This window comes from Rissa tridactyla, chromosome 2 (assembly GCF_028500815.1).
Source record: "Rissa tridactyla isolate bRisTri1 chromosome 2, bRisTri1.patW.cur.20221130, whole genome shotgun sequence".
NCBI classification, from domain to species: domain Eukaryota; kingdom Metazoa; phylum Chordata; class Aves; order Charadriiformes; family Laridae; genus Rissa; species Rissa tridactyla.
The window spans coordinates 112640157-112666967 of NC_071467.1; the positions used below are offsets into that span (position 1 = coordinate 112640157).

Sequence of the window (26811 nt, forward strand, 5' to 3'; positions counted from 1 at the left end):
GAGGGTAGGTTTACATTCTATACCGGGAAGAAATTTGTCACTATGAGGGTGGTGAGGCACTGGAACAGGTTGCCCAGAGAAGATGTAGATGCCCCATGCCTGGAAGTGTTCAAGGCCAGGCTGGATGGGGCTTTGAGCAACCTGGTCTGGTGGGAAGTGTCCCTGCCCATGGCAGGGGGTTGGTACTAGATGATTTTTAAAGTCCTTTCCAACCTAAACTATTCTATGATAATTAAAGAAGCTGATGTCACCGCACAGACTGTCAAAACTGGAAGTTATGGAAAAAAATAACCTTCACTAGAAAATTTGCTGTATATTTCATGGCTCATTCCCCGCCATATCGGATGATACTATTGCAATTATATGTCTTATGTATGCCACCTTTGAGCTGAAGAACCAAATTTTGAGTCTCCTTCCTGGGCATTTGCTGCCGGTGACGCCCATAGTGGCTGTCCCTGAGCACAGGGGCACCGATGGGGGACTACAACATGAAGTGGTTCCATGGTACAAATACACCCCCCAGATACCACTGTGAGCTTACATATGAAACCCATTCTTACCAGATCATTTGTGAAGGGGAAAAAAAAAGTATTATTTTAGTAAAACTTAATCAAATAATAGTTCTATTTCTCTAGCCTGGTGGGGAGACGTTTACCAGATGAAAGCATGAAATGGGAGCTCAAATACATACTGTAGCCTCCTACCCTCGCTTATGCTGGAGACGGCTGCAGATGCAGTGAGTGTCCAAGGTGGCATTTGCCAAGCAGATCCCGATCCAAAGCAAAAGGATACTGACCAAAAAACAAAGTGTCTTTTAGAAAAGCAATTTCAAAAGAATCATTAAATCACATTGAGCGCGGGGATCGGTACCACAGCCAGCAACGCCTCTGCTACAGAACAGCTCAGGATGTAAGTCACTTTTAAGGACAGCTTAAAAGGTTTTCTAACCTTTATCTGAAACATTGTAGGCCCCAATTTGCCACCAGACAATTCCTATGCCAATCTACCTTCCGTTAAGGCATAAAAATGGAATTTAAGACATTAACATTAATGGTGGAAAGAGCTAAAAGTTTTGCAAAGTATTGATAAACAACAGGAAGGTGACGGGACGAGCCCTGGTTTTACGCTTGTCTCGGTTGTTACTGCACCACTACCACAAGCGTGCTTTGCTGACGCTTGGTAAGATGCGTCCCTGAACTTGCACCTGAGCAAATGCTGAATGGATAAAGGTGAAGAGAGAGGATATAACATAGATGTAGTTTTATTATCCTCAGTCTTCCTGTACACAACTGTTTCACACAGCTCTCTGCCACCGCCTAATCCTGGCTACTAGTTCTAATCTTTCAACCTTTGTGAGTCCTTATTACCAGTAGTTCAATATATAAAACTGTAACAAACCTATTAAAAAATAACTCTGAGATTTTCAGCCTTACCAAAACACCTTTTCTCTATCTGCCATGCCCTCCTTCCACCCTGCATCGCCCCCTTTCTTTTAATCCTGTCTCTTTTACACCCCCATGTTGGCAATTACTCCTCTCCCTTTGCATGTCACTCTGCCCCACATAGAGTGCTTTGTACTAGCTACCTATTCCCAGTTCTCCTTCAGTATGATGGCATGCTCTTACTAAATCATACATTAGATTATAGTCGCAATTGTAAATAATGCTGAAGAAAAACTAAATAAGTTTCAGAAAATCATCCCCTCCCATCAGAGATAAAATTGGCGTAGTATAGGAATTAAAGTGACTTCAAGCTGCTGAAAGTAGCAATTATATCTGTTTAAATGATAATCCAATGTTGCTTCTCCTTAGTAACCTGAAGCTTTTACTTTGCAGTAAAGGAACTGTATTAGACACTTGAAGTGAAAAAGCACTTGGCTTCGCAATGCTCCTATTTTTAACATTGTAAATAACTAATTGAGGCTGTGGAGAATTAAGAGCCAAGTATCACCTATTATAGGGGTATCATGTGTCTACTTTGTACAAAGACCAGTGTCTATACATATCAAAAAAATCTAGTTGTCAGTCACCGTTCTAGCAAAAATACAGGATAAGTTGATAGCTTTTGACTGTTTGAAAGAGTAATGGAAGATCTCTGCGAAATTTTTCATTCAAAACGAAAATTCAGCTATGTTAGAATCTTTAATCCTACCATTCATAGGAAAAAGAGAGAAAAAAAGTCCATATGTTTTGATTTGGCGCTTTGTAAGCAGAAGAGTGCTTAATTCAAAGTTACTTTTACTTTAAAAATTATCTTTTTTTAATCTTGAAAAATTATGCAAATCCAACATCGCCAACATTTAAAATCAAATCAGACTTTTATGGAATTTGGCCCAGAATATATATATACACACACACACGTGTGTGTATATATATATGTGAATATATATGTGTGTATATGTATAAATGCATACATAAACTTTCTGCAGTTTCTAGGAAGCAAAAAAACATTATATATCAAATACAATATGCAGAAAGAAGTATAACAAAATACTATCTATACTGTCAAATACTATTATGGAAACATAAGTGGAGGTGTGGAAGTACAGAGGTCACACTAAAGGAACCTAATCTGCGCAGGATATGTAGTTGTTTACATAACTCAAGGTTTATTATTATACATATTTACAATGAAAACAAATTATGACTGTACAAATACTTCATTCAAATTATGCGGCTTAACAATACAAATAACGTTTTTCACATCTTGCATGTGTAGCTTCATATTTTATAAAGGAAAGCTGAGATACTTTGCCAGTGGGATTTGCCAGCAGAAATTTCTGAGCAGCAAGGAAACCTGCCCCACAGTTTTCTGCTTCTGTCTTTATCCCTAGCCAGGTCCAGTCCTCTCTCCATAGCTCTTTTCATCTCAGCTTGCCCATCACTGGGCCAAGTCTTCTTCCCTACTCTCCCTCACAGTTTGCAACCCCTCTTGGATGCACTCTTCCCTCAGGCTCCTACTTTTCCTCTCCATCCCTCACCACTCTTTATTCCTGATTGACTACTGTGCACTCATCGTTTCAATCTACACCTGTGTCTTCCCTGGCTCTTGTCCTGTCTTCATTTGAATCACGCCTCTTCCTCCTCCATCTCCCCCAGAGGGTAGACACTGAATACACAGAACAGCAAGGGGTGAGGGTCCCTGGTGCCACCTCTGCCATTTCCCAAGACAGGCCAAGTTAGAAGCTAGACTTCCAAGGGGGAAAAAAATAATCTGAAATCCCTAAAAGAGGGAAGAAGAGATAGGCTTAAACTGGAGCAAGAAAGATTCTTTTTTGCCGCAAGGAAAACTTAATAACAGTGCATGCTAAGGCAGGGATAGTTAAACTCAACGAATAGCACATGAATACTGTGGAATTGGTGCTGCTGGAGTTTTACAGGAAGCTCTTAGACAAATACCAGTCAGATGTGACTCAGATAAGCTGATCCTGTCTGTGTGCAGATGACTTTCTGAAGTTCCTTTCACACCTTTATTTTCTGTGAATCTTTAGGGGATGTAAGCTGTTTAAAGTTGCCAAGTAAACATGTGCCAACTACATTTCTCAAAGGCTTGGAACATAATCAAACATGGGTGGATTGTCACAGGATACCAAAAGAGATATCTCAGGCTCAAGACTCCTACTCCTCCCCAAATTCAGAATTCTGCTCTTAAATATGGGGTGTCTTTAAAATGGACAAAACTGTCCCCTATTCCCCTGTCCTCTGTGGGAACCGCTGAAGTATTTTAGCTGAAATTGTCTTCAAAAATATTCAGGAAGAGGCAGCCAACCAGGTGGAAACACTAACAGCAGCAGCAGCACTTAAGATAGGAAATACTGGGCTACTTCAATTATAGAAGATTCTACAAGCCCTGCCAATATTTTTCCCTTGGGCTCTCACAAAATGGGGTAGCAAAGAGAGAAATATCTCACAACCTTCACAGAATCCCTTAAAACTCCTATGTGCCTGTTTAAAAGGGATTATGAAATAAAGTAGAGTTAGGAAGCTTCTCAAAATTTCAAAGAAAACTCGTGGATGAACCACAAAATTGCTATTTTAATTTTTTTTCCTGTGTCTGGCTAAATTTTAAGATGTTTTCCATTAGCATAACTGTCATTATTTGTTTTGCTTCTACTGTCTTCGTTTGCTGTTTTTATTCACCCTTTGACTTGGAGTTGAAGAATTCATCTGACAATATAAACTATAGAAAGAGGGAATTTAACTGACATTAATTCCTATGAATTTCATTTGTTTTCTTTTTCACTAATCCAGGTGTACTAACTGAATAATGCTCTGGAAACATAGATCTTTTGTCAAATGTCACAGCGAGCAACACTGCAGACCATGGGGTAATAAAAAAAAAAAAAAAAAAAGAAAGAAAAAAAGAAAAAGAGAGAGAGAGAATTTTAAAACCATAGTGCATTTGATTGATTCAGAAAGCAGCCTTTATTTTGTTTTGGTTGTGGCGTGAGGTACTGACTACTATGGTTTGACTGGTGCTCACTTCCCTCCATTCCATGTTTTCATTACTGCCAGTAAAGGTATGGATGGTGACCAGTGAAACAGGATTCGGCCCTTTCACCTTGTCTGTTTTTCAATTCCGAATGGATGTTAATGAATGCCAATTTGTTGCTAAATAAGGCTTGATCCTTCCTCTCTTCCCCCAGTCTGATTTCTGCATATCCCTTTTTCATTTCCATGTGAAAAATTGGAAATTCCAGTCCATCTATTTGGGCCTTATTCCCATTGGCACTATGGTGGTTTTCTACCATTCTGGAAATATAGAAGAGCTTTGATATACACATAAATAAACTACTCTTACACCCACTTTACAGCTGGTTTGTAATACCAGATGGTATAAAGAAGTCTCAGTATAAAGTAGAATCAGGCTACTATCTCCAGGGGCTGAGCTTCTCAAAAAAGAAAAATAACCAAACACGAGCATTAAAAAAATGAAACGATAATAGCTATTTTTAATACGATTTCTCTTTTCAGGTGCCAATTTCAGTCTTGGTTTCTCCAGAATTAAGGGAAATTACATGAGAACTTTTACAGTTTGGCTTGCAGGACTGATCGGAAAAAAAAAAGAGACCAGTTTGTATACAGTATAATTAATATCAGTCAGAAAGGAGCACACTGGGTTCAATTTTAGTGTCCTTCTCTTTTGCTTTCTGTGCCTTCTCACTGGTTAGCTTGGGAGTCACATCACACAGTTCATAATTAATCAAGCATTGAAGACTACACTGGTAAATTTGTTCATGTAAGGGGTTCCGAATCTGATGGAACACGCTTAAAAGCTGCTGGTGATCATGTTTACCCAAATGTAACTCTGTTTAGCTCCAGAGAGTGACTTGTGATGAACCCCAGTAAACACCAGATCAAAAAGAAATCCCAAGAAGACATCCTGAACGTAGTCATTTTTAACATCTGTTCGAGGTTTAGTGTGCTTTTATTTTCTTGGGGAAATATGAGGCTATTTTGCAGGGTTTTTTTTTAATTTAGAGCATAACTGAAATTCACCTGCATACACCAATAAATGTCTGTTGTATCAGAAATGAACGACATCACCATACCAATGAGGTAAAAAAAATAAATCTCAACACACTGTCCAGATTAAAAGCACAGATCCTTGTGCAGTTCTTAATTCAATAAAATGCTGTGGTGCTTCATGGTCAGAAGGAAATACTCCTTTGGCAGCAAGTGTTTGTACTGTGTCCTTCATGAAAGAGTCAAAGGGTACTTTACAATCCAATCCAATGCTGGATATAACCTTTTAAATAAATAAACCGTGGTTTAAGGATTTAGAAAGCACTAGATCAAAGAATGTAATCTTTGAGATCTAATAACTACGGTGATGGGACCAGCATAAGGACATGAGCAGAATAGAACAAAGGTTTGCTGAATATCCACAGTGCCTCTTGGGTTAAAATTCATTACGGAGTCACTCTAAATCCCTAGTTAGGGGGCAACCCTCAATTTCTCCTCTTGCTAAGAATCCAGCATGAATTTAAAAAAATAAACAGAAACCAATATATTCAGGGGAAGAAACTCCAGTCTTCAGCCTCTTTTTTTGTTGCTGTTTGACTATTCGAAATCCAGGTCTTATTTTCTGAACATCTGCCAATGAGTCCATTGCTTGCTCCTCCAAGATTTCAGATGCAGCCTCCAGGTTTTTGCCTACATCACCACTACCCGCCCCCTGCCACCCCCCAAGATTCCTACTCTCCAGGATTAACTGAGTGGAGTCAGAGAACTGGCTTTTTTTTATTTCAGCTGTACGTGTCTCTATCCCATTGAAGCCAGGTGAGATCCAAGCCGTTAGTGTCACATAGTCTAACGCACAGCATGGTCCTCATGTGAGCTTTCTTGCTAAGTCTGTGGGGATACTTGTGGATGTGCTTGTGTGAGAAGCTGGAGCAGGTGGTGACTACTGCATCCAAATTCCTGGAAAAAAAATCTTCTTATCTTTCTTTATTTCCCACCATGGGCATTACAACGCACAAACCATCACTTCTGCCTACTGTTCAACCAGCATCTTGTCAAATCTGGCCGCAAGATTAAGCTTCCCCAATTCTGAATTCAATATTACAACCCTAAGGATATAAGAACCAAGCTGGAACATTCTGGTTTTTGGGGCTGTTTTTTTCGTCTTAATGGACAAAATTGTTTCAGCTCTGAGATCACAGTTTGCCCTGACTATAATGATAAATCATCATGAATGACACTAAGTGAAATGAGTTTGATGTTCTCCGCTTTATTCTTCCACATTAGAAGCCACTTTTACATTTGCCACAACTTTCAACCTTTCCTCCAAAAGAACTGGGAGCTTCTTGTTTGCAGATATTATTTCTGCTTTGTATAATCCATTTGAAGAATGTGAAGCACGTTTTGTACACAGAAAGGGATGAGCACCGTGAAGGGAAGGGAAGACTACAGCCAGGAGTCTTGCAATAGCTGTTTATTTCTTAGAGCAGCATAATTCTCCTTTATTCCAAGTTATTTTATTTAACTTTAAACAGAACAATTTTCACAGGAAACCTCACAATTTTCCCTTCATTAAAAATGTCTGAGCTGGGGGGGGGGTCAGGGATCAAATGAAAAATTTCCCCTTGTGTGATTCAGGGCCTGATTCTGCCTTCAAAGACTGAAAAAAACATTCAGTCCTTGCTGGAACAGAGTCCTGCCTAACAAAGCCAGTGGGAAGTTCACGACACTGTAAGCATTTAGCACTTGGCAGCGTCTTGTTCCAGTACCAACAGCTATAGCCATCGCAACAGCATCTCAGAACTGCCAGACTTAAAGAGTATCAGAGTTATTTGATGCATCTTTAGTCCATTTTTATTTTTAAAGTTGGATTTGGTAACAATCAGACACAGTTCTCTATTGTTATAAACTGAAAAAAACAACAATCACAGCATTTAGTGTGTTGATGCTAGTTTGCCATTGATGGAAGACAATGTGATTTTAAGTCACAAGCTCGAGATAAGGATATGAATGTTTTGGTCATTAATATTGTTGCTTCAGTCTTAGTTGATGCTGCAAATTTATTCCTCCTCTCCCCCCAAGAAAAAAAGAAGATATGACTTCCAGAAATGGGCTAAAGCCGCCAGCTTGTAAAAATCAGACCTTTTATTCTGCTAAAAATCCTCCATACTTCATTGCACATGAAACATGAGCAAAGCTCAAGTAAAAGCCAAGTTAGAGCTTCGCAAGTTGGCTCAGTAAGTGGAAAAGCAGTTACAGTTTAGTGAAAAGGACAACATTCTGATACAGAATTATCTCTTATAGTATGTCTAACAGCAGCTGTTCTGTAATAGTATTAACATGACTTTCACTAATCTGCTCGTAAAAACCTCATGCTCTGTTATTTTCTATTGCTTGAAAGTCTTGTTTCCATAGCAGGGGGTGACTAAAAAGCCACTTTTGTCTTTTACTGGTGCCCTTGTAATATTTCCTTTTTGGAAGTGCCATTACACAGCTGGATTGTGTCTTCTAAACACACATGAGTCCAAGGTCCTTGAAAATGCTAGAAGCTTGTAAAATAAAATTTACGTGGTGGAATCAGTGACTGAAGTAGCATTAAGTTCCTTTCTAACATTTCTTTTTCTTTTGCTTAAGGACATGTTTCTCTTTACAATGTCCTCCCCTATCTGTGGGTTCAGAGCCCCATCCTGGAAAGAGTTACCTATGGGAATAGATCATATTTAGCAAATAGCTTAGGTAACACTCACTGGAAATACCACAGGATCAAAAATTACTCTCTCAAGTCAGATTTTGCAGCAGTGCTTATCAAATTATTGGATTTCTTTTACAGTAAGGTGTTACAGGAAAGCCCATCAAGACAAGTCCCGTCTGTTTTGACAAAGAACAGCTAACAGCATCCTACCCTGTAAACCCTCATTCACATGAGCAAAGGGCATAGGACAGCTGTGCAACTACATCACAGAGCAAAATCCATTTCCTCAACTTTAAGTATATGCACCCATGTTAATGACATCCATTTCTAGTACTCATGCCAGTAAAAGGAAGACTACACATAAAAGTTTGTTGGACCTAGTTTTGCTATAATATAGAATGGCATATACAAATTGTACCGCTCTGGGATAGAAAATACAGGCTTATTAGTAACCACAAAACATATTCTAAATAGCTGAAGAAAATTTAATTTATATCATTCACCATGGCTTGGACTAAAGATTTTTTGGGTCATGTCCTCCCCTCCCCCTTTAGTGTTTTTTTTGTTTTGTTTTTTTTTTTTTTAATACATTTTCTCCCACTTTTAAAAATGGCTAGAAATTTAGAACAGTCTCTTGATCTTCAAATTTTTCTTTTGATCTAACAGTTAGATAAAGCTCTCCTATGGAACAGCACTACCAGTCAAGAGAGAATCAGCAGCAAATATCAACAACTAATCTTTCTCTTTTGAAGAAATAGTCCTACATATCACAGAGGTTTCAAAGCCAACGATAAAACAAAAAGCCCGAAGCTATAGTCCATTTACCTGTAGCCCTGACATCCTCAAAAAATAAAAGTGTTCAAGAGCCTAGAGTTACTGTCTTTAATCCTAATAGTCAGTTCTAATTATAAACGACTTTGCATTGCAATTATTCAGCTAGTATTTAAACCAGACTGTGTTGTATTTATTAGCAATGACAGTTACTCAATAGGCAAGTTGGACCAGATCCTGCAAAGTGTTATTTACATGAGGAGTCCCACTGTGTTCAGTATTGTACTGTGCACCTGAAGATTTAGCAGCTGCAGACTTCTTATACGGGCTTAAGTGATTTCCTGAGCAACTTTTACGTACACATTTGAGTCCCGTTAACTGTAATGAGAGAATGGCACATATTCAGAACTGGCTGATCTGAGGTTCTTCCTGCCACTTTTACAATTTCAGAGTAAGAAGCAGCATTACAAGCAAATGTCACCAAGAGATGTAAATCACAGGAGGAAAAAAAAAAAAAAAGTATTTTGCTATGTCCTCATCTAATGTTGAAAATGCTATCTACAGTTTGTCTTCGATTGTCCTTTTATTTTCTTCCATTTGAATTGCAGTTCAGATCAGAAAAGAAAAATAAAAGTCTTGTTACAGCTACAGGTCAGCGTAAGATAAGAGGCTCAGCACAGTCACTTCTATGTACTGTACATACAAAAGTGTCCCAGACTGGTATTTAGTTTATCGGTCTGCAATCTAGGAAACACAGCACAGGTACTTGAATGTAAATGCATTGCCAAAAGATAAAAATCTACATCGCTGGATGAGTGTCACTTGTCCAGCAATTTAAAGGTCATCTGACTCATCTGACATACTTCATTTTTCTCTTAGAATAATAGTGAATATACACAGAGTGTAAATCACAGCTTTTTAAAGATTTGACCTCTTAATTGGCCTGACCCACAAACTAACATGAGACAGCAAAGTAGCGCAGAAAAGAATAAAGAAATTTAATATGAAAAAATGAGTAAAGATGTTTTTAGAGGGCTGATTTCAATTAAAACACGATTTTGGTGTGAAAACAAAAAAAATCTTTTTAAGCATGAATGAAAATGATAAAAATCCATATTTTTTTTGCTGTAAAAACAAAAGTCAACAGAGAAACGCATTCTTTTGCTGGAATCCAGGCCTAGGACCAAAGAATTTACATATATTAAATTAACAAGATCCAAACTCCTCTACAACAAATATTTATACTGTAAAATATTACAGCCACATTCCTGCATCTCCTTACAATAATAATTCTTAAGGACACAGTATACTAGAGAGGGTATAAAACAGTGCGTTTCTGCGGAGATGGAATGCTTCATTATCAGAGTACCAGCTTGTTCATAAATATTAAAAAACATGTTTTTGAAGTTTTTCAAACGTGATTCTGATTGTTTACATTGTCTCTCTACTACTGAAAACAACAGTCAGTGTGTACGTGTCCATAAATCTCTCTCTCACAGTCTCAAACTGCAGAAAACAACTGCTGGTGACTGTAAAGGACAACAGTGTCTGTGCTGGACAAACACTAAGCAGACAAGGGGACAAGTAGTCTGACCTTACTTATGCAAGTAGTCATGCTTACAGTGATAGGTCTAATTCTTGCTAGAGAGAGCAGTGTTTGTCCCAAACCGTAGACAAGAGGGCATAATTCCTTGCTGTATTATAAAAGTGGGTCTTAAATTTATGCGTAAGATGGTTCTGTTCTGTTTGTATACATTCTAGGCACTTCTGTATATTAGATTAGAGATGGAAATGGGTATTCCAAAAGAAAAAGACCTCCCCTACTACTACAAGAAGAATCACTTAAAGATTACTCAAGAAAAACTAACATTATAGATCTGATCTTCATTCGGTAAAAATTAACCTCCTGGATGTGTGTTGATCTGCATTACAAAACAACACTGCAACAGATCAAACTTCTGAAAAGTGACCCGTGAGTTACAGGAATGAACGGCTTCTCCAAAACATTTACCTCCCCTGCTCTCTTGTTGTTAATTGTGGGGAAAAAACAAACAAACAAACAAAAAAACCCCAACAAGCTAAAATACAGAACAGGAAGACCCACCTTGGCTGCAGCAATGTACCAGTCTCATAAATTGGGCTTCAGAGCAGAACTTTATGGGAAAAGCATGCATGTTTACCCTTGCATAAATAGCATAAATAGCTTTCACTAGATGATGAGATCACATGGAGGATACCATTGAAATATAGAAAATAAACACGGTTAACATGTAGTAAGAGAACTCAAACATAGCAATAATAACAGCAAACGCCTGCTTATTTGAAGAAGGTTACCTAATTTACTTCCTCTCATCTTACAGAGATCTAATTTAAGCTGCCGCCCCCCCACACCCACCCCCTCCCCTTCCCGTTTTAGTATATTTGCAGGAACCAGTGAACACAGAAATGTGCAGCCAGCCCGGGCCCTCAGGCCGGTGGATCAAGATGGCAGGCTGGCCTGGGCTCCCCCGGGGATAGCAGAGCCAGAAGGGTGATTGGACACAGTGACCTGTCTGCATGAGATGAGACAAAAACAGGAGGGCTGTAATGCTGATGAACTAACCTGTCACTCACAAGCTCAGGTCTGAAAAAAAAAAAAAAAAAAAAAAAAAAAAGAAAAAAAAGAAAAAAAAAAGATGGGGAAAAAAAGAGAAAAAAAAGTGCAGTACAGATTTTAGAAAGCATACAAGGTAGAGAAAATACAGCATAATTGGAATAATTAGATGATGCATTTAATTACCTGTTCATTTAGATGGGCTCAGGATATATATAAGGAATATGGCATAAAAATCCAGCTAATAGTTTCTATAAGAGCAAAACACATTTTCAAGAAATAACGGGTATTATGGTTCAGCGTGCAAGGGAGGATGCTACAGACTACTGCTGACAGGGATCGGGGTTTCATTCCAAACACACCAGTTATGAATCAAAATCACAATGAGCAATGAGCTTCTAGATCTTGACACGCTAGGCAAGGAGGTTGTTCTTCAGAGTACTTGCCTGTTTAATTGCTTGCTTGGGGGAGGAAAAATCCAGAGGGAAGGTATACAAGCAATTCCGCACCTTGGAGCCAGTATACCCAGGTGCTAGGTAATGGTCAGGATTGTAGCACTCTGCCTACCATTGCCATCACCAGTGGGAGCCACTGTGGACGCTGGTGCTCAGAGACAGAGGAAATCAAGAATATAAAAAAAAAAAAGTGGAAAATACATTTAATGATGAACAAGTACTTGGTGTTGAAAATGCCTTTAAATCAGCATGCTCCTGCTATTACTTTCGTGTCATACACAGACTAGTGTTTGAACTACAAATAACTGTTAGTGTTTCTGATCTCCATTGGAGCAGAGATATACATGTATAGTTCGAATTTTTAATTAGGCAAGTTCACACTCCATTAGCAGCAAACAAGACTGAATTTAAAGCTACATCTGCTGGATTAGTCAAAACAAAATTTAGTTCTCGCAGCTGGAGAAAAATACAATTCTGAAATAAAAAGGCCAAATGATAAACATTTATTTAAAGTTTCTGCTTTTGGAGGTTTGAAAGTTAACAAGGACTCTTAAGAACTTTTTCTAAAACAATAGTGTCGGGAAAGAAATGTATCTTCTAAAAATATACACATACTGAATATACAAATATTTATTATTTATCAATACTAAATATAGACTTACGGTGTGGAAAGATTTTATGGCATAGGGTTTATCTTTTGATAGTTATTTTCTCTTGTCAGCTGAGTATGAGAGTCCATAGAGAAAGTCTATTTCTATTTCCAGCAATGTATGGTAATTACACTGATTGCTCTGTGCTTCCCAAGTTTTAAGTAACTCTTTTATTATACTATTAGAAAATACATCATTTTTACCTGGGGGGAAAAAAAAAAAAACCCACACCATTTTGTTCTGTCTTGCCACGTAGCTAATAACCAAACACTGGACAATTAATCAAAAGCAAAACATTCCTGGATATTTTGTGGATTTATGAACACATTTGGATGTGCACACTTACACATACAATATGTAAATATGCACACATACGGATCTAAAAAAATGTTTGAAACACCTAACATAATAAGTTGCACAATAATAGTATCCATAAATTCTGACACAAAAAGCCCAAAGAAGTTAGTCACCTAAAATAGTGAAATGTATTTTTCTTTGAAGTGCATGCCCTTGTCATTGATTTTTAGGAAATTAAATACACTAACACACAATATAAACATTTTTCCAGACATTCACTGAACTTTTTTTTAATTGACGAAATATGGAATGCTACACAGAGAAAAACATGCTCCTACCCTTTCCAGCCTCAAAACCACTTTCCGAGAGCTAGCGAGCTTTAAACATAAAATAGCTAACTTACACTTTCTTACATGCCAAAGCAAAAGTTACATTAAAGAGATATTACAAGCTTTGAGATTTCTCAAGGTTTCAGGGTATATTTTCTGTCAGGTGTACTTGCTCAAACCCTTGCCATTTTATCTGCCTTAGAATTACTAAATATATTTCTTTAAGACTGACCAAGTTTCCACAAAAAGGTAATTAACCCGCTCTAAAATACATATTTTCACACAATGTAATACTGGCAAACATGCCCCACTTTTTAGGTATAAGCCAGCCTAATATAAAGCTGTTAATGTTTAGGGGATTTTTAATAAAAAATGTATCTTTTATTTTTAAAATATTTAAAGCAATAAAAGTCTGTGGTAAACATGGTATTACATATTTGACATTTTCCGCCCAGAAATGCATTACTGTGTACGATGGTATTAATAAACCATGTGCTTTGAGGGACTTCTGTGCTTTGCCATAATTTAGTTGAAAACAGTGCGTAGGATGCATTTTTTTCCACCATTGTATCAACATATAGGAAACACAAATACTATGTCATCACCTCAGCAGCATGCGTTCACTACACTGGAAACATATGCAAAAAACCACAAACTTTTGAGAGTTCAAAAAATACCCTTTGCCAGAGACTGATTTACAAGTCAGTAGTTAATGAGAAAGTGCTGAGCACAAAATTTTGTTAGAAAAACAGACACCTTCATCCGACTCCGGCTGCATTCATAGGAAAACAGCCCTCCCTGTACTACAGGAGAAAATAATTTAATTTCTTTCCCCACTTCAGGTTATTATTTGAAGCAAATGAAAAGACAATGATTCTTCTCTCTTCTGGCTACAGCTAGAAACAGCACGGTTAAAACACACGCATAAAAACTACAGACTTATCAGAAATCACAAAACAGAAAGAGAAGGACTCACTGACCCATTTGGAAGACAAAGACGACAAAACGGAAAAGCTCTAAAAATCAGCTTGTGAGGCCTTTGAGAGATATTCTTCTGGCATTTCATCACAGCAGCCCCAGACCAGTTCACTTCCCTGGATACAGGGAGGGAGAACTAAATAGAGCTGTTTATTAAAGCTGTTGTGCTGGATTGCATTAGGAAGCACGAGCAGACCACCTGGACCTTTCAGATTGTGGCAGTGTTTAATTTGCAGGCTGCCCCTCTGCAGCAGCAAAGACTACTACATTTACCAAGCTCAATCACACATTATCTGGGTTAGGAGTAAAAGAAGAAAAAAAGAAAAAGAAAAAAAAATAAAAAATCCACAGCCTATAGTACAAGAATACAGTCAATATAGAAATAATGAACAGCATTAGAAATAGAAAGCAACTCCCCAGCAAACATAACACTTCCACTCCTCAGCTCTTCTACTTCAGCACATTTAAACAAAATACAACGGTAAATTAATAAATAGATTGATTTGGCAAAGCTCAGACTAAATTATAAACCGGGTTTATTAGAAGAAAAGCATGGTATTTTAGGTTTAACTAGTGATTCCCTGGCCAGATTATTGTGGTTCTTTTGCCTTTCTCACTTTCAGTACTACACTCACTGGTAGCTGAAGATACAGATAGAAAGATGGTACTGTAAATATGAATTATGTGAATCATATGGTTAGACCCTTGTGGAAAAAAAAAAAAATAAAAGGGGAGTTGAGAAATGGCTGACTCCATACCTGACCAATTACAGCTTGCATGGTCCCTGTGTCCTGCTGAGCTGAAAGATCGCAATCCATCATATGTAGTCTTTGAAAAGGAGAATGGGGGTTTCTGGCATGCATCTGTCAATCAACTTCTGCACTCACAACCATCACCAAAAGCCAGGGAAAAAAAGTCAAGCTGCTCCACCAAATAGGATGAAACAGTCATGTGACCTTCAGCACACTCACACACATACATACTTCCATACAACGTATGAATTTTCTGCAGATATGAAATGACATTGACAAATACCCAATACCAAGTAAATAAAGTGAGACAAACAGCTACTCACCAAAGACAAAACACTTGCTGTAATCTTCAGCCTAAAGATTTAATAAACCTAAAAGGTATTTTTAACCGAGGCTTTTCTTTTGAGCCTAAACTTTTCAGATAAGGTGATATAATTTTATATATGCAGACAGTGGTCAGAACTTTAACCCCTCGCGTGCTCTCACAGCCTCTATTTTTTATTTTCCCCTTTGTACTTTTTACTTTATGGCTGTTTGAGTTCCTGATTATTATCTTTTTTCTTTAAGTTCCTTTTGTGAAGAGGCTTGCATTGCCTTCTTTGGACACGCACAAATTATGAGAACTTGATAGAAGAAAATTGTTAACAGGAGAAAAAGGAGCAGGGGCTGCGAAACCCGTGTCTGTACTCACAAGCCAAAACGTGTCTCACTGCTTTACTCCTCCAGAAGTCAAATGTTTTCTTTATTGGAAATATATATTTAAGTATTAGTTTATGCGAGCTGTGATGAGCACTCAAAATATAAAATATTCAGACTATGTAAATCCTACTTACGGAATCCTTTCCATTTTGAAGGTTAGCAGAGTTTTGGTTCATTCACTGCTCCACTGAACTGACATAAAATGTTGTTACTTATGAAGGCAAACATTACCATTTTTTCTAATGGAAGCAGTTTGTTTCATATATCTTCCCCTCTTAAGATTTGCAAGAATTTCCGAGACTATTTTTTCTTCTTGTCAAAATATATCAGCCACTTGTCTCCAAAAACTGAGTGTCGTGAACAACACGCTGCAGCATTGATTGCTGATATGTTATTGGCCAGTGATTGCTGAAGGGTGACATTAATGTAACCCGGTAGCACTTTAACCCTTCGAAGATCAATACCGTCCTCTGGCAATACAGTAGAATAACAGCCCATATCATTTTTTGCTGTATTATGGCTTCATATAAATATTAGTGCATCTTTCTGCCCTCTTAAAATCGCATTTCTGTTACTAGTGCAAACAACCTGCTTTTCAAAGACTGTCGGAAGCAAAAATGCAGAAACAAGCAGTCTAGTCTCTAAGCTTAATATAATGCACGCTTTCCATTTGCAGCACATTTCTGGCAATATTTTGAAGTTATTATCTCATTTTTAACGGTATTGACATTATTGATCTTAGCATGTGATAGCCAAAGAAATGTGAGAATATCAACAATATTCCAATTGTAGGCACAGCACTTGCCAGTCTAATATTTTCTACAATGTAATTTTAAGATCCAACATCCAGGAGTGTTTGGAATGTGATGGAGTGCCTGTGTATGTATATGTGTATGTGTATATGTATATGTATGTATATATGCATGCATGTATAGTAGAGAGAGAATTTAGATTGAGGGGAGTGAGATGGGCAGGGAATATCAAGTTTAGCTTGCATTCTTCGAGGTTTTATAATACAACGTTTTCTTTAATTACTAAGAAAAAAGTTAAGAAAGGAACTTTTGGTACGTATTTCAAAAATCCTAAACAGGAAAAGAATTCACACACAGATGCACAGGGACCCAGAAGTGATCCTAGGCCAACGAGATATTTTATCTTAAAAAGTTTTTCAAATCAAGCATTTTTAGAGAGAGATACAATATTAACACTGAAACGCTGCCTCTAGGATGAGGAAAGAGCACTTGAAATGGTGCTTCCAACATCTGCTCTGCATTTCACTTATAAACATAATTAAAATGTACCATTTATGCTGAAATCTTATCTGCTTCTTACTCATGAAAGAAAATACACTGAACTAATACCTTGGGCTGCCTTTTGGTCAGCTGAGAATTTGCTGCGGTCTCATCCCTCGGGATGATTCCATGGATAAACCAGGCAGTGTTGTGAAGGCCATAATCAACATCCATATCATCGCAAGCAATCCAAAACACAACTGGTAAATGGGGGAGTGAGTAGAGGAGATTGCCTCAGCTGCCTCCAGGAAAGCAGACACACTGAAGGCAAATACTGTATATGAATTTGAAAGGAAAGTTAAGGATGTTTATTTTATAGTTTTTCTTCAGGAGGAGCCTTTTCACAGTGGATGTGCACAAACTACCTTTCAAATTCCCTTAGCTTATCTAAGCAACTAAGCCTGACAATTACGACTGTGGGGTTTTTATTGTCAAAGTCACTGACCTAGACACACGTTGCAGCACACAAATAAGCACAGCGCTGATGCACACAAAGCTGCTGCACCCTTACGCAGCAACAAACCAACCAGACGCTCGCGCATACTCAGGCAAGAGCTGCAAGAGCCCCTTCTTCCCAAAGTGAGATATATGCTGCCTCTCTTTTTACCATGATTAACCTACTCTTCCAGGAAATGCCAGTCTACTCTGTAAAATGTAAAACAACATCCCTGCAGTTAATACCTTTGCGTAAGTCACAGCATCACTGTTAAACTGAACAGCTGTACAAGCCTCCTTTGCTACCCCTGGAGCTGCTCTGACCTCTGTGGAGCTGGAGACCTTTTCCAAATCTACCTGGTCCTGTAGAGGCTGCACAGTTGGTACCTGGGCACCGTCCCAACTTCACTGCTCATCCTTTGGGTGCCAGCCTAGTATTTCTTTTTACTTACTCTGAGGAATTGTCTCCCTACCCTTCCCACTGCCCAAACACCTCCTTGCTTTGCTGTTTGAAAGGTGATTTAGCTCTCCCATCAGCAGTCAAAAAAGTGAGGGAACAAGGTAGCTCCTAACCTGCCACAAGGCAGACTCAGGTGGAGAGCAGGGTGGAAAGGGGAACTCGGCAGGCCAGGTTCCCTCTAGCGCTGCCAACTGGAGGAAAATTGTTGAAGGACAGAACGACAAATATTGCTTCCCAACCAGCTGTGCTGTATCCCTAGCAGAGACCTTCTGGTCTCCTTTGAAACTTTTTATCCATGGCTGTCCCTCAGCATAGCCAAGAGGAAAATGGTTATGGTGCCACCGCAATATACGGCAGCTATGCCTTCCTATATGCCACTATGGCACTGGGCATAGTTTTGCATTGTTGTACCTAAAATTCTTGAGAGGGGGGCAGTGATCAAGGCTTACACATGGAGGAGGCACAAATTTCAAGTGGTACAAAGCCTGTATTTTGAGCGGCACACTGCATCTCTGGCATCCAGGAGAAGTGGTAGTCCCCAGAGGCACTGAATACTTTCTCCCTTTCAGACTCTACTTTTTTCTCTGATCAGTTATCTGCAGTATACTTCCCCTCTTTAATTGAAACAATAAAAAATTAAAGTGGTACTTTTGACTAGAATAATGCGCTTGAATTTACCTCTCAGCTTCAAAGCTAAGAACTTGTGAAAACATTATTACTGTATATAATGCTTTCTCTTCTTTCTTCCAGGAGAATATATATTTCCTGGGTGAGAAACATAAGATTTAAAATTATACAGCAATGCAAAACCCAATTACTGCATAGTTAAAATGTCTTAAAACACACATTTATTTTTTATTGCCCATTATTTATGATTCTTTATGGTTCCTTGCCTCAAAAACTACAAGCCTTGTGATCAGCAGAGCCCAGGGTTTTACTACAATACCTTTACTCAGTTGCTCACATGCCGTAGCAGAACTTGCAGCAGATTTAGTGAATCGAGCGAGAGATCCTCCGGCTTCTTACAGCATTGGTACACTAGGGGGACTATTTTTCCTCTTTTCTGGAGTGATGGATGCACGGCACTGTCAGAGCACGCTGTCGTACCTCACGCTACGGGCCCTTTACTCACCGGTGCTGAACAGGTTAAACACGCAAGGCTGGGTCTTGCACTCTTCGAAGATAAACAAGCCTAATTCTAAACTGTCAATGGCTCTTCCTCCCTCTCTCCCTCTCACTATCCATCTCTGCCAACCAGACACTATATTGCATTTTGCATCTTGATTTTCATGGATATGTGAGTGGGTTTTCTGTATGAGTGAAATTCTGCTCTCATTTATGCTAATTCCAAAAGACTTGTTTTGTATTAAGAGTCACTAATGGATTACAGTCTTTCTCTGTGCAAGTCCATCCTGGTCGATCACTTTTGCTTTTCAAAGGGAATTTTGCTATTAAAAAACCCAACCCTGCTGCTTCTAATTTCTGCTCCTTCAGATGTTATTAATGCATGATTTCTGGGTCCCTGCCACTCCCCCAGAGCTCCACTTTTCAAAAACCGAACTACTAGGACATGCTCGCTCACTTCAAGGACTGCACTTCCTTTCCTTCATAAGCGCTTGGCTATGTCATAGAGAGGAAATTCAGGGAGAAAAAAAAGATGATTCTGTGACTAAATTGCTGGAACGAGGCCTAAGCATAATCTACATTTTAGTCATTCCTGAGCAGCCACTGGGATGGCTCCCTTTCCCACAGCACTGTCTAAAGAAAAATTCTGAAAAAGAACTTTCTTTCTCTTTGTTATTTTAGAGAAAAGAGGCTTGCTGTCATGCTTTGTATCTTTGGGAAGGTGGGAATAAACTCTCCCCCTTTCCTGCTAGATCTAACAAGCTGGTTTGGTTAAAAACTTATATCTGTGTCTTAGGGAGGACAATTGTTCAATAGGTCTTCCAGGTTCCCAATTAAACTAGAATTTATATAAAATGGAGGGCACTCCCTAAAAAAAAACCCAGGAAATGGGACTGTGGTTCCTCCTACCTACATAGTGAAGAGACAGCACCTTCCTCTTGTACTCTCATGTAAAGTGATGGGAGGTGATTGCAGCAATGATGCTGGAACCTAGTTAGTCAGATGACAAGCTAATGTCACACCTCTCCCAGGTGAAACGGAATTGTGGAGGAAAAACATGCCAAGAGGCAAGATAGATTAGCAAGAAAGTGTGATATCGACTGGGTAAGGTTTAAGAATATACTTTGCAGATGTCTTACTAACTACAGCAGTCTAATAAAACCACATTCCTCTTGTCTCGTGGTTTCTTCTGCAGTATCTGGCACAACGGGCTTTTTAAGTCATCTCCTTACTTGATATAGCATGGACAATAATGGAGATTTACATTATGTGAAGAAAAGACTATATTTGAGTGAACTAGCATCATTCAAGCAAGGCAGCCAAGAAATATGAATGAGCAAAAAGATGATTCTTACAGTGAAGGGAACTGACTTTTTCCAAACTTTCTGTGAAATCTTTGGTAGGATTTAGAGCATGTCATTGACATGACAAGGACAGCAGAAACATCAAAAAATGAGGCATATTTTTCTGTTAATTGAACAATAGGAATTTATTAATGAGTCACAACATTAGCTGTACAACTCTTTAGAGCAGTTATGCTCTTACCACACCAATAGGGAAAAGCAGGTAGTTTCACAGTGTGTGTGATGATGATTCATGTCTTGTTCACTGATATCTTTGCTTTCATTTTTTTGAGCTGTAAACGGCTCATCTTGCATAGCCGCTACTCCCACTTCAACGCAACACAATGGAGTGGCAGCAACATCGGAGACAAAAAAAAGAGTAGATGTGGATGTGGTAGGAGCAGTGTGTAGTGCCAGTGAAAGTACACATTTCCTACACACTACATATCCCTTAGATTCCCAATTCCTAAGTAGATGCCTCTTTGCCATGAAGAAAAAAAAAAAGCCCAAGTAAAATTATGTACCCATATACCTGTTCTTCTCTTGCTCCAAGCACTTCAGATGATGTTTGAATATTTTATGTGTCAAACAAAGGTGTGCTATATACGGAGAGGTACTTCCTGGCATTACATTAGGACATCTTGCAGGGAGAAATGTTTGATCTTCTGATAGTCAGTTCACATCGTTTGGTTATACACTTTATATCCTGCTGTGTATTGCACAGGATCAGGAGTGAAAACGTGATAGGTTTGAGCTACTGAAAGAGCTGCCATGTACTAATTGTTCCTGTGTTTGTTTCATCTATCAGTAAACTGATAATTGCTTATGCATATGGGAAGGTCATTAAATGATGACAATTACGATAAATGCAGTTAATAGCAAAACCTATATTTAAGTTTGTCTAATATTTCCTTGCTTTATCTTTCTTTCTTTCTTTGCCAGCCTTTAATGCTCAGACAGCTGCTGAAGATCAGTTTTATGTCTACGGTTTGACCATACACAAGCCAGAAGCTTACAAGGTGAGGCAGGATAGGTTCATGGAAGGCAATCCACTGATGGGTCACTGAATACTTTGACATCCTCTGGCTTAGGAAGTGCCTGAGCTGCAAAATGTTGGAGGATGAGGCTATGCAAGGAGGTTGTCAGAGGGCAGCAAGGGCTGGCTGCTCTCTGAAGGCAGGCGAGCCAGGAGCTGCTGGCTGCCTGGGCACAGGCCGTGCTCTCACCAACGAGGCACCATCCTGCAGGCTCTGGCCCAGATGGGCAGAGCCAGTGGCTGGTAACCCACTCCACCAACAGCTCCTGGCACAGTGAGGGGATGAGACAGGCCCAGGGTCCAGCCAGGGGATCTCGCTGTGAGTAGCAAGAGATGTAGTTGGAAACAGGCTTGGAGACAGGGCTGCATCATGGGTCCCAGGTCCATTCAGGAGGCAGGACTGGAGACAAGCTATGACCTAGGTCTGAGGGGTATATCAAGGAGAGCAGGTCTCTACAGCTATGTCAAGATTTTGAGATTCTTTAAATAAACAGACATAGCCTGGCAGCTTTCTGCACTCAGTGCACCAGTTTTGCAAACTAATTACCATGTGTGTGCTAGAAGATTGCTTTTCCTTACTTAAAGAAAAAAACCAAAGTTCCTTTGTATCTGAATGATGTCATCAGTAATCTTCAAGAAAAGCTTCTACAGGTACCAGTGATAAAAGGAAGACTATGGAAAATGTGGGCCCTCTCTGGAAGGAAACAGGAGACCTGGTTACCCAGTGTCATGGTTTAACCCCAGCCAGCAGCTAGGACCACGCAGCCATTTGGTCACTCCCTGCGGTTGCAACGGGGGAGAGAATTGGAAGAGTAAGAGCGAGGAAAAACTCCTGGGTTCAGATAAAGACAGTTTAATAGGTAGAGCAAAAGCCGTGCACACAAGCAAAGCAAAACAAGAAATTCATTCACTGCTGCCCATCGGCGGGCAGGTGTTCAACGATCTCCAGGAAAGCAGGGCTCCGTCACGCATAACAGTTACTTGGGAAGACAAATGCCGTCACTCCAAATGTTACCTGATTCCTTCTTCTTCCCCTAGCTTTATATACTGAGCATGATATCTCATGGCATGGAATAATCCTTTGATCAGTTGGGTCAGCTGTCCTGCCTGTGTTTCCTCCCAGCTTTTTGTGCACTCCCAAACCATGCGCTGGTGGGGCAGTGTGAGGAGCAAAAAAGGCCTTGAGTGCCTAGCAACAACCAACACCATTAACGTGCTATCAACAGCATTTCTCTTCCCAAATCCAAAACAGCACTAGACCAGCTGCTAGCGAGAAAGTTAACTCCATCCCAGCTGAAACCACTCAGCATGGTACTCAATGACTTTTTTGCCTCAATCTTCACTGGCAAGGGCTCTAGCCACACCGCCCAGGTTGCAGAAGGCAAAGGCAGGGACCAGGAGAATGAAGAACTGCTCACTATAGAAGAAGACCATCTAAGGAACCTGAAGGTGCACGGGTCCACGGGACCTGATGAGTTCATCCGCAGGTCCTGAGGGAGCTGGTGGATGAAGTTGCTAAGCCACTATCCATCATATTTGAGAAGTTGTGACAGTCCGATAAGGTTCACACTGACTGGAAAAGGGGAAAAATAACCCCCATTTTTAAAAAGGGAAAAGACGAAGACCTGGGGAACTGCAGGCCAGTCATTCTCACCTCTGTGCCTGGCAAGATCATGGAGCAGATCCTCCTGGAAACTCTGCAAAGGCACGTGGAAAATAAGGAGGTGCTTGGTGACAGCCAACATAGATTCACTAAGAGCAAATCAGGCCTGACAAATTTGATGGCTTTCTATGACGGGTTTACAGTATTGGTGGATAAGGGAAGAACAACTGACATCATCTACCTGGACTTGTGCAAAGCATTTGACACTGGCCCACATGACATCCTGGTCTCTAAATGGGAGAGACATGGATTTGACCGATGGACCACTCGGTCGATAAGGAACTGGCTGGATGGCTGTACTCAAAGGATTGCAGTCAACAGCTTGATGTTCAAGTGGCAGCCAGTGACGAGTGGCATTCCTCAGAGATCGGCACTGGGACTGGTGGTGCTGTTTAACATCTTTGTTGGTGACATGGACAGTGGGAGTGAATGCACCCTCAGCAAGTCTGCTGATGACACCAAGCTGTGTGGTGCGATGGACACGCTGGAGGGAAGGGGTGCCATCCAGAGGGACCTTGGCAGGCTTGAGAGGTGGGCCCATGCAAACCTCATGAGGTTCACCCAGGCCAAGTGCATGTGGATCAGGGCAATCTCAAGCACAAATACAGGCTGGGTGGAGAATGGATTGAGGGCTGTAGCACCTCTCTTATGAAGACAGGCTGAGAGAGTTGGGGTTGGTCAGCCTGGAGAAGAGAAGGCTCTGCGGAGACCTTATAGCAGCCTTCCAGTACCTAAAGGGGGCCTACAGGAAAGATGCAGAAGGACTCTTTATCAGTGAGTATAGTGATAGGATGAAAAGTAATGGTTTTAAACTGAAAGAGGATAAATTTAGATTAGATATTAAGACAAAATTCTTTACTGTGAGGGTGGTGAGGCACTGGAACAGGTTGCCCAGAGAAGCTGTGGATGCCCTGTCTCTGGAAGTGTTCAAGGCCAGGCTGGATGGGGCTTTGAGCAACCTGGTATAGTGGGAGGTGTCCCTCCCCATGGCAAGGGGGTTGGAACTAGATGATCTTTAAGGTCCCTTCCAACCATTCTATGATTCTATGTTCTTGCTTGTGCAAAGCAGCCTGTGCTTGGAAGGTCTCTGGGCTTGCTGACACTTTTCAGCTCTGCCTGCATGCAATACCAGCACAGGGCAGGCACAAGAGTTCTTTTCAGGCATCACTGGCCAAGAAGCACAGCAATGGAGCAAGTTTTTGAATGCAGAAAGTATGCTTGTCATTGATGCATGTCATATGGTACCACACACCTCTTCGTCTTCTTTTGTATGTGGTCAGTCCTGATTCTCATGCTTCACATTCTCACTCTTCGGGAAACAGGGATTGCTTGCCCTGTATTCCTGCTGCAACTTCCTGTAGCTCTCTAACTTGCTTTTGCCAGACTGCAAAGGATGTTTTTTCAAGCTAACCTGAAGAACACATCAGCCTGCTCCTGGCTACACATGCGCATTGTGTTAGTGCTTGTGAGCAGCAGCTCTGAAACAAGATTCAGAAAAATAAAATAAAATCCTGTTTCCACTTGTAACCTTTGTGTTTTGTGTCCTTGAAAGTGTTTTTGGAGCTGAAAAACCCCTGGCATTTCAGGAAAATAACAGTCTTATCATTGTTTGACTCATTTAAAGATCCATTAAAAAAAGTTTAAATGAGATACGCTATGAGCTAAATAAAATTTCTGAAGATAGATCCAACTAATAGGACATTATCACAGCTGCCTCAGTCAGTTTAATTTGGGTGAATGTCTTTCTGTTTTTCCACTGTTTCTTTAAATAGTGAGCAATTTGGATCAGAAGTTGTGTCTCAGAAGTTGTCTTATAATAAAGTAAGTGATATAATGTTCATTTCCCCGTGGATTTTGTTTTTCTCCTTGTACTCATTTTTAGAAATGCTGAATCTGTTTCCCTTAAAAACACGCTGAAACAAAAGAGCCTGACCAACAGTACTCCATCAGAGACAAGGTCCATCTGGCCCAATACTCTGTCTCCAAAGTGGCCAACCGTCAAAGTCCACAGGAGAGCATATGAGCAGCGCACAGGGCGAGACTTGGGAGAGAGTAGAGCAATAAAGTTGTGTTTCTGCTGTAGAGGTCTCCCATGGAGGACTGACCCTGAACTGTCACAAACCTGAGGAGTGAGCGGCAGGTGAATGACAGGGCCCCTATGGAGGAAAGCCCTTGGGAGTCTTTGTCCCAAGGAAGCTATTCCTAGTTTTGAAATTCCAGAACTGTTATCTGCAATGACAACTATTTTTAATTGATTATGACATGCTCAAAGCACACTTAATAGGATGTGAATAATCAGGACAGCTGCTTTGGTGACACAAAATGCAGAGAAACCATTTTGATCCTCTTTCACAGAATGTGTTTTGTGTCACTTACATGACATGATCGCAGCTACCCAGGCTGTTTTCTTGGGATATCTTTGGGTTTTAATTACCCTGTCAATTAGAGTTAGAGGTATTAATGTGGCAGTGAAATGATACAGATTGCTCACGGGTTCTGTTCTCTACTTGTTTGCGTTCATCAGTCTTGAAAGAGGACTTTACACGTTGTCTTGACATGGATGCTAATAAGCCTACAATGAGAGAGACGCTGCATCAAATAAATAGGTGCCAGCAGCCATGAAGAGAACAAGCTGAGATAATGGCACAATGCAGTCCAGTAATGAAGAGGTGGAGACTCCTGGCTAGGGCAGAACACTCTGTTCTTTTTCAAGGATGAATGGATCTAGCCAGTGAACGCGTAAAAGCATTTAAGAGGGGACTGATGACAAAACTGGCCACATCTGCAGACAATGGAGCAGGACAAAAGTTCATTGTATCAGCATATGCTCTATGAAGCTATAGAAATAATTTAAAACTGAGTATTGAGTAAATGGAAGTAATTTCCAACTGAATTCTGCACTGGGGTAAATCAGAGAAGCATTCTTGAAGTATATGAAGCTATGTTGACTTACATCTCCTGAGAATACAAAGAACGACACTAAGCTCCATGTTCATGTGCAAAGCATTTTGGATCAACTTTTTTAGTTTTAAATGATCTGGATTAAGTTGGACAGAGTGTAAAAATGAGAACTATTATTAATATTGCATGCCACAGGCTATATCAACTTGTATCTAATGTACTGGGTTTTCTGTAGGCCAGTCCTTGCTTAGTGCTTTCAGCATCTTTAGTGGAGCAAATGCCTATGGTGTCCCTGGGTGTTTAAACCACATTGATTTTGAAGGTAAAGTAAAAAGTCTGTACACTTCTAGATTATTTCTTTGTGTGACTCGTAGAAGTCATATCATGCTGTGATTTTAATGAGTTCTATCTTCACATGTCCTTACTCCTGGAAGACCTTTATGGCCTTGCCCTGTAAACTTATTCCCTGAAGCAGTTTTATACACTAAATATTTCTGAGAAATGGGGTTCTAAGATCTCAATGGATATATTTGGGTGGAGACAAAAAAGCATAAGCAGTTGATGTTGCTAGCCACATCAATAATAAAATGGAGAGAATCCTGAAATTCAGAGTACTTCTCATTCTTTTTGCTTTCAGTTTATAAACTATGATTTTTCAGATTGGACGAAAAAATACACTACTCTCTCATTTTCAGTCAGTTTCTTGTGCCAATTTTAATGCACAATGTTTCAGTACTTGGACTGAAAACACTGAAAGGAGAATTGTAAGAATTCACACCATGGAATTACCATTACATAAAATCATTAGGGTTTATAATCACTGTAAAAAATACATTCATTCCCTCTCCAAAAGTTTAGGACCTAAACTACCTCCCAGC

The 26811-nt window shown here is 39.8% G+C and overlaps 1 protein-coding gene across 1 annotated transcript in view; it reads right to left on the bottom strand.

Moving 5' to 3' along the window:
* POU6F2 (POU class 6 homeobox 2) overlaps positions 1-15090 on the bottom strand; it is a 312926-nt gene extending 297836 nt beyond the window's left edge. The window contains exon 1 of the mRNA XM_054191841.1: positions 14986-15090. Within this exon, the coding sequence (XP_054047816.1) occupies positions 14986-15090 (105 nt within the window). The remainder of the gene's footprint in view (positions 1-14985) is intronic.
* Positions 15091-26811: the final 11721 nt, after the last annotated feature.